Source organism: Cyprinodon variegatus, unplaced genomic scaffold (genome assembly GCF_000732505.1).
Source record: "Cyprinodon variegatus isolate N-32 unplaced genomic scaffold, C_variegatus-1.0 Scaffold1011, whole genome shotgun sequence".
NCBI lineage: Eukaryota > Metazoa > Chordata > Actinopteri > Cyprinodontiformes > Cyprinodontidae > Cyprinodon > Cyprinodon variegatus.
The window spans coordinates 59,123-70,696 of NW_015151464.1; the positions used below are offsets into that span (position 1 = coordinate 59,123).

At 39.2% G+C, this 11,574-nt stretch overlaps 2 protein-coding genes across 2 annotated transcripts in view; one reads left to right on the forward strand and one right to left on the reverse strand.

The window, feature by feature from the left end:
• mau2 (MAU2 sister chromatid cohesion factor) overlaps nucleotides 1-1,350 on the reverse strand; it is a 16,971-nt gene extending 15,621 nt beyond the window's left edge. Inside the window, exons 1-3 of the mRNA XM_015399423.1 lie at nucleotides 1,075-1,350; nucleotides 704-787; nucleotides 433-528 (exon numbers count right to left, since the gene is read on the reverse strand). Of these exons, the coding sequence (XP_015254909.1) occupies nucleotides 433-528; nucleotides 704-787; nucleotides 1,075-1,308 (414 nt within the window). The 5' untranslated portion in view covers nucleotides 1,309-1,350. The remainder of the gene's footprint in view (nucleotides 1-432; nucleotides 529-703; nucleotides 788-1,074) is intronic.
• Nucleotides 1,351-5,500: 4,150 nt separating this feature from the next.
• slc25a42 (solute carrier family 25 member 42) lies at nucleotides 5,501-10,797 on the forward strand. The gene is made up of 8 exons (XM_015399422.1): nucleotides 5,501-5,870; nucleotides 6,265-6,428; nucleotides 7,530-7,641; nucleotides 7,865-7,890; nucleotides 8,448-8,614; nucleotides 8,781-8,897; nucleotides 9,498-9,649; nucleotides 9,738-10,797. The coding sequence occupies exons 2-8, from the start codon at nucleotides 6,339-6,341 to the stop codon at nucleotides 10,061-10,063; spliced, it is 990 nt and encodes a 329-aa protein (XP_015254908.1). The 5' UTR covers nucleotides 5,501-5,870; nucleotides 6,265-6,338; the 3' UTR covers nucleotides 10,064-10,797.
• Nucleotides 10,798-11,574: the final 777 nt, after the last annotated feature.

The following is an 11,574-nucleotide window of genomic DNA, read 5'->3' on the forward strand; positions in this document are numbered from 1 at the left end:
CGTTGCGTATATTAGCTGTGACATATGAATCAAGATATGCTATGACTGAAAAAATTTGATTGACAGATGACCGTTGATATATGATTGGATGAATTTAGGTGATCAGGCTGATGTATAACTAACTGGCCTGCAGAACATTAAAAAAAAAATATTTTTTTTTAAATAGAAATTTTCTAAATTTTGGTACAATATAGCCTGATAAGGAGTACATTTATATACATGTTTAAGCCAGAATGATTTGACATTTAAATATGACTTCCCTATGACTTTAAGTTAAAAAGGATACATGAATTAACACTACAATCAATGTTTTGCTTTCATCTACACTTCAAATCAGAACAGGATCACCAAGTTAAGGAAAAGCAAAGAATTGCTGACTGAAAATTAGTGACAAAAATCTGGAATCAATTCATCTGCAGTCAGAAAACCTACCGCTAACTGAAACAGCAGCCTGCAGTGCCAGTATGGAGTCTGCTGGGAAATCTGGATAGCTTTACGAAGCAGGGGCTTAGCAGAGTCCACCAGATTCTGGAAATATATTACAAATATAAGCAGTTAACATTTTAAAATCCCTCTATGTACCATCAAAAATCATTAAACGCATTCAAACAAGAGCTGGTTAAAACCTGGAAAGTAAAAATTTCATCTGACCCTCTCATTAATGTACCATGTTATCAGGTTATTAAGTCGTTATTTGTCTTACCTGTTGGCAAAAGAGCTCCGATAAAATACTCGCAGCTTCAAATTTGACATCTTCGAATTGAGGAAGTTGTTGAGATATAAACCACTGCAAAAGCAGACAAAGTGTGTTTAGCTAACATTTTAGACCTGAACATTTCAAAAGCAGTTTATATAGAGCAAATCCTTAAAGAGGCTGAACCGGATATAAAACATCTTCAAGTCTCTCACCAAAAAAAAATAAACACTTTATTTGAACCTCTTTAATAATGTAACCTTCCTGAATGAACGGCTTTTTAAATGCTTCCGCCGTTTGTTGTTTTCACTGCCCGCGGCCTACACCCCGCCCGCTTCTCTGCCGCATCCCCGCTCTTTCCTAGACCGAACGCCCCTCACCGCTTTCTCTAGGTGGCTGCGGGCCAGCTCGCTGTTCTTGGTGTGATGGTACAGAACCGAGCCCAGCTGGAGATGCGTCCGGGCCTCAATCCTTTGCGGAGGCTTGAACTGAAACACAGCCTGTAGACAGTGAACGCAGAGTCGTATTTTAGGTGGACTGGAGGTTCTGAAGTGTTCCGCAAAGCCAAGGAGGGCGAGATACCAGCGTTCCGGGGCCTCTACGTTTGACGCCATTTTCACCAGACAACAACAAGTTTTTCAGCGCTACGGCCAGAGCCGCGGGTTGCCAGGTTGGGCCAAGCGGAGCAGCTCGTGGCGGAAGCGGCTTCATCCAGCCAAAGAAATCTAGAATAGTTTAGGATAAACTTGTTTTTGTTTTTTTTCTAATCAAGCGTTTATGTGGGAAACAAGGATGTACTATCCTCGATCTTCAGGCTTTTAATCAGTTAGATCTATAATGAAAATCCACCCCATTGGCCTAATACATTACTGGAGGGTATAGTTTTAACCCACACAGAGATATTTATAAATATTTACATTTATTCACTTTTTAAAGCAGCTTTTTCCGGTATCTGTACTTTATTTGAGTAAGAAAAAATAAGAAAAATATTTTTGGTACTTTCTTACAACTATATAAACCTATTGATAATGATACATTATGACGTTACAGCTACAATAAACTAGAGGTAAATTCAAGAATACAGCAGTTTGTTTATAGAAAAACACTGATGGCAACATGGATAAACAGGACAAGGACTGGGAAACTTGGCAGAGGACTGACTGATTGATTTACTTTAGTGATCTTACAGTGGGGAAATGTACTCATCACAACAGCAGAAAAAATAAAAAAAAAAAGAAGAAGAAGAGGTCTAAAGGAAGAAAAAGGTGCATGGGATATAGACAGTATAAACAGTATGTCCACATACAACAACTTTTTTATTTATTTATTTAATAGCAGGATTATATCGCACATGGTATTTACATGGGTATTTATAAAGATGGATATTTATATATATAGCTATTGCACTGGGTATCAAATATAAAGAAACAAGTTATTGCACAGGGTATTAAATAGTAATTGACCATTATACATATATCCTTCTGTTGCATTATATAGTCTGGTTGCAGCAGGAATAAATGACCTGCGGTAGCGCTCCTTTTAACAAACATACAAAGTCTTTCAGTAAAGGAGCTGCTCAGCTCCTCTACAGTCTGGTGCAGAGGGTGAAAAGTGTTGTCCATGGTGGATGTAAGCTTGTACACAATACCCTCCTCTCAGCCACTTCCTCCTGTCCAGAGTGCAGCCTAGGACAGAAGCAGCCTTTCTCACCAGCTTTTTCAGTCTCTTTCTTTCCTGCTCTGCGCTTCCTGGGGTCCAGCAGACGACAGCGTAGAGGAGGGCTGATGCCACCACAGAGTCATAGAAGGTTTTAAGCAGGGGCCTGATTGATGAGTTCCTGAGACACAAGATATTCCCAACTCATCCCCCCTTTAATAGATTACAAATTCACATATATTCACAAATTATATTTCAATTTGGATGCTATCTGCAACTTTAATGTTGTAAATAGTGAAGCTCTAAAAGGATTAAGCTGTTCACTCGGGACTTACGTTGTGATTTACAACAAAACTAGTATTTTATATGTTCTTTCCACTAGCATGTCAATAAAAGAGGAAAATTAATCAATTTCTGTGCATAGAACTGTTCTTTTTAAGAAGAGTTTTTTTTTAAGTTATTTTGCATTATTTAGGGCAAAAATTTAATTTTACTGTTGTTCCAAAGTAAAACATAGAACAGAGTTGTTTTTTTACACAGGTATTTGTGCTTTTACTTGACATAGAGTGAGCACCTCTGATTCAACAATGCCTAAAATATTGCATTTTATTAAATATTGCCTCCAAGCGGTCCTTTCCAATCACATTAGTGCATTTACTGACTGAGAATCAGTTCGTTATGAAACTCTTTATGATGTTCTCGGTGTGCAGGTTTTGCAGATCCTACAGGCAAAGAAAAATAATGTCTAAAGGTTACGTATTTTTTCAAGATGTTTGATTTGTAAATGGCTACTGTTTGTGTGTGGGGATTAATAACTATAAAATAGTCAAACCATTATAAATTATTTAATTCAAAAAGAAACCTTATTTTGTAAAATTCTTATTTCTATTACATGTTCTCATTTAGCAGAAGGCAACAGATGGCTTCAACCTAGCAAATTGACTCATTCACTTTATTTTCTTTCCGTTAGTTTAAAACTAATCTTACTACTAATGATAATAACATAGAAAACATCAATTAGGTTTGATTTTTCTTTATTGTTAGCTATTTTAGATTCGTATGCCTTGTTTATTTATGAAGCGTGTGTTTCATTGTTTTCAGTAATGTATTACTATTCTATTCTAAAAGTGAGTCACTATCTTGAGTGTAGGCTTAAAGTGATTACCATCATCTACTGATTACTGATATGGTCGCTTACAAATTAATCAGCTACTGTTGATTTTAAGTTGATCCCAGGGGTTCCCAAACTGGGGGGGTAGGGGTGATGAGACAACAGGTGGAGGGACACAAGAAGGTTTTAACAACCATTGTGTTTCCTGCGGTATACAGAGAGCCAAAATATGTCATGAAAGACATAAATGTGACTAAAATAAATAAATGTACCATGAAATAAACAAATGTAATATTAATTTATTTATATGATACATGATTCAAATATCAAAGATAACATTAAGTTGTGAAATGCACAATAAATTCAATTTCAATTTTCAGTTGAGTTTATTTATATAGCACCAATTCACAACGCATTTAATCTAAAGGCACTTTACAGAGGGTATTCAGACAGATAAGGAAAACCAGCTGAGTGCATCAACTCATTGACCCAAAAGCAATCCGTCACACCAAGCATGCTTGTAGCGACAGAGCAGAGGAAAACTCCTTTTAACAGGAAGAAACCTCCAGCAGAACCAGGCTCAGTGTGAGCGGCCATCTGCTGAGGCCGACTGAGGTTCAAGGAGACAGAAGCAGAGATACAGAAGGCAACTGTCAAGCAGATCCACAGGCGGCCCCGTCCTGGAAACACACAGCCAGGCAGACGAGCTCCGAGCTCCCATATCAGAGGATGAAAGCGAGAGCATTCAGTTAGACACAGTCAGAGAAACAGGACTACACTGAAAAATAGGCCAAGCTCCAACATCTATAAACCAAGGTGTTGATGGCAGCAGCACAGCTGATATTTCTCTCCATGATGGAGTCACAGTCAAACAGGAACAGACCAGATGAAGCTACTATGATGCGAAAAAGTAGAGAGCATTAAGAGATTTAACTAACCAATACTGAAGAATGGGAGAATAGTGATAGAATCAAGCAGAATGATGAAAAGGGGTCCCTATGTCCTCCAGCAGTCTAAACCTATAGCAGCATAACTATAGAGATAGCTCAGGATAACCTGAGCCACTCTAACTATAAGCTTTATCAAAAAGGAAAGTTTTAAGCCTAACCTTAAAAGTAGACAGGGTGTCTGCCTCACAGACTTAAAGCTGGTAGTTGGTTCCACAGGAGAGGAGCCTGATAACTAAAAGATCTGCCTCCCATTCTACTTTTAGAAATACTAGGAACCACTTGTAAACCTGTAGAGTGAGAGTGAAGTGCTCTGTTAGGAACATAAGGAACAATCAGGTCTCTGATATCAGATGGAGCTTGGCCATTTAAGGCTTTATATGTGTAAAAGGAGGATAAATGTTCATCTGGGTTTATCAGCGAAATGTTTGGGAACAACAAACACTACTAAACACATTTTACAAGCAGCAGTTTGAACAACTAAGACGTTGAACAAAATACTTCATCTAAATTTATCTCACACATGTTAATGCATGTTAATTATGTCAAAGGCAAATTTTTGACTGTTTTATGATACAAAAACAGTGGGTTGACAACCCCCACCAACTCAGTAATGCAATAGGACCCTGAAATAAAGAAATACCTATGACTGATTGTGCTCTACTCTCCACACTGAATTTAAAAAAAATTAAATAAAAAAAAATATATATATAAATAAAAATCTTTGCACTTTGGTTTAAACTGCTTTATCCTTTCATGATTGCGTGTTGATCTCATTTAAATACCGACAGAGATTGACCCCTGAAACACACAGTGACAAACCCACGCAGTTGCGCCAAAACATAAAGGTATATAAATAAGAGGGAAAAATTACAGGTTAAAATAAATAACAGTTATAAGATTAGGGGGGGGGTGAGGGGGAGAAAATGACCTAAAATATCCTTGAAATAAAGCTGAGACGATGCTTAGAATCAAACCATATAACTTATAACAACGAAAACACGCTTAACTAAAAGAAACGGGGGGAAGCTGATTACGTTAAACAAACATGGCAACCCAATGTCCCATATAAACTCGCGAGATTTAACCTCGGTGACGCTATCATCTTCGGGAATTGTAGTCCAAAATAGTGAAATACGCCGTGTCCCAGTTTGCTGAGAGCTCGAGGATCCAGAATAATCTTCAGCGCACAGAGTAAGAGAGAGGAGGGGTGGAGGGAGCACCTCCCAGCAGAACAGTACCACACTGACGTCCTTTAAAAACAAACATCACACTTTATTGACACTTATCTGCAGCAGAACATCATCGGGGACGTAAACAAGACGAAGGAGACGTGTGGACACATCAAGCTGCGCGTGTAACTTAAAAACAGAGAGAGTGACGAGCTTTGTAGCAACAATCAGGAGAGGAGCTGCAGAGCGACAGGCTGTTTATAAACACGGAGCGCTGCGAGGCGATCACTGTAAGTCTTCATGCTCACATTCATGACCCACACATGTTCCACTGCACGAGGAGGAAGCTCGGTTTATTATCTTATTTTCTTTGAGCAGATGTTTATTATGTGTAGATGAGCCTTTTTAAGACACTGTATGCTTTTATTTTCCGACAGTCGGGGTGATTTTTAGTTCTTTTTGCATTATCTTAAAAATGTTGGTTTATGTTGACAAATATCGACTGTATCTGTAATGCAACACGCCGAGTGTTTACAAGGCAGAGCATTCATGTAGGAACAGGGGCGTGAGTGGAGGCACGTACTCTTCTTGTTTTGTAGAGGAACTGCAAAAAGCGAGGAGGATGTTTTCTAATTCCAGCAGCTTTAAGTGTTTACCTGTATATGTGTGACTGTTTCCCTGCAGCTGTTGGATTTCTGACCTGAAGGTGCGCAGCGTTTTTGACAAGCTTTGAAGGGATTTAAGAAGGGGGGGCACCAATGGCCCACCGCGTTCACGACCACCACCAGGGCGGCCTGCCTGTGGCCCAGACCACGGTGCTGACCCTCCCACCGTCCAGCCAATCTAAGGTGAGTCCTGTGCGTGTCTCTGTTTGACTCACCAGGAATTTGCAACAAAAACATGTCAAAACGTGACCCAACACATTAGTACATGTGGGTGTGGATGGCATTTAAAAGGTGTGCAGGAATTGTTTCCTCACAAAAAAAACAAAGGTGGAGATATTGGCACAAGTCTTAATTAGTTTTACTCTGAAGCATTAAACAGGAAAGTTGACTATGTCATAGAGAAATGAAGATGAAAGCTGATTATCTTTGTGGCAGCTTCTACGCTCCTGTCTTTCATGTTGGTGTTATTGTGACTTCCAGTGCCTCTGCAGTTGTAAACATCCGATCTGAGGAAAGTAGTGCTGCTGTAAATAGAAGCGAGGTGTCAGCTAATCCTCAGCAGGACTCTGGCATCCACAGTTTGTCTGATTGGAGCATATGAAGTAAAAAAGGAGTTGAAATGTTCTCAAAGCTCCTGTTGTTGTTTCTTATTCACCGCACCCTTTTTCCTCCTTTAACTCTGTGTCTTCATAATTGTTGCGACGTGTTCTCTTTGATCCCGACACCAGATGCAGTGTATGGTCGCTTTAATAAAATAAAACTGATTATAAAGCAGGAGAAACACCTGGTCTCCATTTGGCCTACATATCGTTTTCCTAGGCTGACAAGACAACAGGAGAAACTAAAAGAACATAATACATAAATAAATTATAGAATAAATCAATAGTGTTGTTTTATGGAATGTTTACAGAAATATAGGAATGAAAAATGCAAACTATCCAAACTTGTTTGTTTCCTGTTGTTAGTTAGAAACGTGTTTCCTTATCATTCCAAAATACTTCTGCTATCAGTCAGTTTTTATTGGCTGTCCTTTTCTGAGAAACGTGAGGCCGTCATATCTTGTTCTTTGTTTCCTAATCCACGTGAATGCTGTTGCCTTTTTTTTTTTTTTTTTTTTTGCTCGTGTATTTTGTAAATACACGTGGTTACATTTTTAGTCAGCATAAAGAACAAAATAAAATTTCCTTCACTTTTAATATATTTTCTATTGTAACTTTTTCTGATTCTGATGTTTAATGAGATTGTTTCACGGCGTCATTAATCTGTGAAAATGTCTCCAAACAGGATCTGAGGCCCAGACTGACTCCTGTGGACTCCCTGGTGTGCGGAGCGTTTGCCGGAGCTGTGGCCAAAACAGTCATTGCACCTCTGGATCGCACCAAGATCATTTTTCAAGGCAAGACAAGCTCACGGTTTAAGGTTTCTCTCCAGATATAGAGGAGCTAACGTGCTCTCTTGTTTGCAGCCTGGCTGCAGAGTTGAACTGAACAAATGTTTAGTTTCTGTTTCAGAGTTTATGCTGTAGCTGTTCCTGACTAATCCTCTTAGTAGATGTTTAGCCTACATGCAGCATTGTGAGTCTCAGCTCTGGTTAATTGGGTCTCTTGTTGTTTTCACAGTGTCCTCCAAGAGATTCTCTGCAAAGGTGAGTTTCTGTATCTGTCTTATCTGCAGAGCAGAGATTTGAACCACTTTATCTGTACCTGCAGTGATAAGCTGGGCAGCTGACTGTAGAAGAACCAAGTGCACTGCTAGTTAAGGACTCTGTCATCAGTTTATTATCACTAAAAGTTCATTAAAGGCAGCCGATACCTCTCTAAACATTTACATATAACTATTATGACTAAGTAGTTATAGTAATTGAAACTTTCCAGCCAGATGATTTAAATGAATTCAGTTGAATTTGATGTCAAAACAAAGCGAGGTATCACATTTTTCAGAGGTAGAAGAAAAGAAGGATACTGTTTAATTTTATTTACAACTCCTTAACAACTTTAAACATCTGGGCAATCAGATTATCCCTTACTCTTTTTGTTAAAAACATAAATAACATTTTTTTCCTGCATCCAAGATTATCTATTTTCTGTGTAAATCTCTTGGTGACACCATGTTTGCTTGTTTCTTTTACTATCCTTGTAATTCACTGCAGAATTGTCAGTCATGGTTTGCAGTTAACCGTCTGGATGCTATGATTTGCTGCAGGAGGCCTTCAGGGTTATCTACTGCACCTACATGAAGGATGGATTCGTCAGTCTGTGGAGGGGGAACTCTGCCACCATGGTGAGGGTCATGCCCTACGCTGCCATCCAGTTCTGTTCACATGAACAGTACAAGAAGCTGCTGGGGGGGCGCTATGGCTTCCAGGGCAAGTGAGTAAAAGGCTTAAAGTTCACATCTTATTACTTGTTTTCATCAAAATGCATTTTTTTTAGGCATGTCAGCATGACTCTGCAGTAAATGATAAACATTTAGCGTCCCCTTACATGGCTAATTTTACGGGTATCTGGTGTTAATGTTTAACTGCTGGTGTTTCAGAGCGCTGCCGCCTTTCCCACGGTTACTGGCGGGCTCTCTGGCTGGTACCACCGCCGCCATGCTGACTTATCCTCTGGACATGGTCCGAGCCAGGATGGCCGTCACCGCCAAAGAAATGTAAGGCTCTGCCATGTTTGGATCAGCTAGCATAGGGGGCGTAGCACACACTTTAAATGATCAACTAATTCACTGTTTATCATCCCTGGAAATAAGGGGGGTAGGGGGGTATTTGGTCTGATTGGTGGGAATTAAATAAAAATAATTGGAGTTCTGCATTATAACTTAAAGTTTTAGTCTGGAACCATTTTTTAGACTTTGATTTATATTCACAACCAAGTTGCATGTTATAGCCTTTCTCTTTAGCTAATCAAATTGTGTAAACATGCAATATCACATAAAAAGAATCGGTCAGATCATCATTTTCCTATGACATATCAGTTAGGTTTGACTATTTAAAATGCACTTTGGTGTAAACAGGAAACAGGATGAGTTTAATTTGTTATTTAAATAATAGTGTTTTTATTCTATTCAATATAATAAATAAAGGATCTGTGTTTATCATAATGTCTCTATCACATTGGGAATAAAAGCTTATGACACGGGCATACAGCTCTCCTCCTCACTGTTTAAAACCAATCTTCTGGTCACAGCATCAGTTGCATATTTTTCATACCACACTGAATCTAAAGATGTTTTTTCTCACTTTTTCTTCCACAGGTACAGTAACATCATGCATGTCTTTGTACGCATCTCCCAGGAGGAAGGTGTGAAGACCCTTTACAAAGGTTTCACCCCCACCATCTTGGGTGTTATTCCATATGCAGGGATCACATTTTTCACCTATGAGACGCTCAAAAAGCTCCACGCAGGTATGCATATTTTCTCTGTTTTTCGGTTGATTTAAGCAAGATGTGTAGATCGTGGCCAATCACCAGCCTGCTTCCTGTCTTCCTGTAGAAAAGACGAAGCGCTGTCAGCCTTACCCTTATGAACGCCTGGCGTTTGGAGCCTGCGCAGGCCTGATTGGGCAGTCGGCATCATACCCACTCGACGTGGTTCGCCGGCGCATGCAGACAGCGGGCGTGATTGGCTCATCCTACGTCACAATCATGGGGACCATGCGTGAGATCGTGAAGCAGGAAGGCGTCAGGAGAGGACTGTACAAAGGCCTGAGCATGAACTGGGTGAAGGGGCCTGTTGCGGTGGGAATTAGCTTCACCACATTCGACATCACACACAACCTGCTGCTGAAGCTGCACCAGATGGGCTACTCTATCCACTGAGTCTGCTAGGGGGCAAAGGAAAGTGAAGATTACGTTGGGAAGAGGATAGGAAGCTGAGCCTCCTCATGGCCATGGCGAGGTTCTGCTGGGTGCATGGCCATCCCATAGCACACTCCTGTTTCCTGAGAGAGCGTGTCAGAGCTGACGGGGATCTGCTCTGCAAGAAACGCTGCATCACAACTTGGCTTCATGCAAAGTGATCACTAACTTTGCATAAGGGCACACAATATGATTTTGCTGTCATTGAAGTGACATGTCTGAGAAAACATGCACCGCTAGAATGACAGACAGCAAAGGGCAGCATGGAAAATGATGAGTTAAATGGCGCTTTATCATTGTTTCTCTTCTGGTTAATCCTACATTTCCACAAACACACCGTCTTAGTGCTTAATTTCTTTTTAAACCAGAAATTATTTGATTTTAATTTATTTTCCCTTTTACTACGGCAAAGATTATAAGGATGTTTGGGATTGTTTGCAACTAGAGCGATTTATTATGGTTTTATTTTCCATTGAAAGGATAAAAAACAATCATCACTCTGTTAATATAGCAGCTCTGCTGCACGTTTTAAGTCATTTCTCCAACCGTCCAGGTTTTTAATGCTTAATCTGTATTTAAATCTGTGATGATTAACAAAATTACAAACAAATGTGTGATTATGAGCAACTAATTTGAATGCAGGATAGTTTGCTCATTGTTTACAGATTTCTCAGCCCTTCATTGAATGGGGTCTCCCTCTTTTTTGTTTGTTTGTTTTGTTTTTTTTTGTTATAATTTAGATGTTTCTGGAGGAGAAGTCAGACTTTTGTCACATTTAACAGAGGAAATATGTCCAAAGATGTTTACAGTAGGTTGACCGTGCAATAAACTGTTTATTCACAACATTAAGCAATGCGGTCTTTTTTCCACTAGAGGGCGACGTTTGACAAGAGAAACTGATGCCATTATTGTAAACAGCGGGGACGTTTGGATCAAACAAAAAGAGGGAAAATGACATTTAAAAAAAAGATATCAACAGAAAAATAATTCCCTTCAGTGAGGAACAGTTCTTACATTTCTAAAAAAAAAAAAAAAAAAAGGTAGATTTTAAAATGCTTTTGTGTACAATTTATTTAGGTATGTTGCTACCAAAACAGTTACTATGTTTTAAATGCTTATTTTACGTTGTGTTATAATTTAGAAATTTTAATGCGTCTCTAAAGATGCAGCTTTTGTAGAAAAGCCTTTTTATAACCTGAAACAAATACTAGAATAAAAACTTTGGAAATATTTCTCCTGACCCTATTTATCCGTCAGTAGGTGGCAGCAGTGAGCTTCCCTCCACCATTACCGAGCTGGTTTACATGGCCTGAACTTGACCTTCCGTCTGCCGAGTTCAGCTATTTGATACTTATTTCTTTTATCATCTATTAAAACATGTCTGTGGAGCAGCTCTAACCAGCACAGAGTTATAACAACAAAGAAACACGTTTAGCTTAATTTCTATCTATCTATCTATCTATCTATCTATC

What these genes read in the sequence shown, in the direction of transcription:
- slc25a42 (XM_015399422.1), top strand. Translation starts at nt 6,339, where the DNA reads ATGGCCCACCGCGTTCACGACCACCACCAGGGCGGCCTGCCTGTGGCC. An exon ending in CCAAGAGATTCTCTGCAAAG is followed by an intron (nt 7,891 to 8,447) that starts GTGAGTTTCTGT and finishes GATTTGCTGCAG; the next exon opens with GAGGCCTTCAGGGTTATCTA. An exon ending in GCCGTCACCGCCAAAGAAAT is followed by an intron (nt 8,898 to 9,497) that starts GTAAGGCTCTGC and finishes TTTCTTCCACAG; the next exon opens with GTACAGTAACATCATGCATG.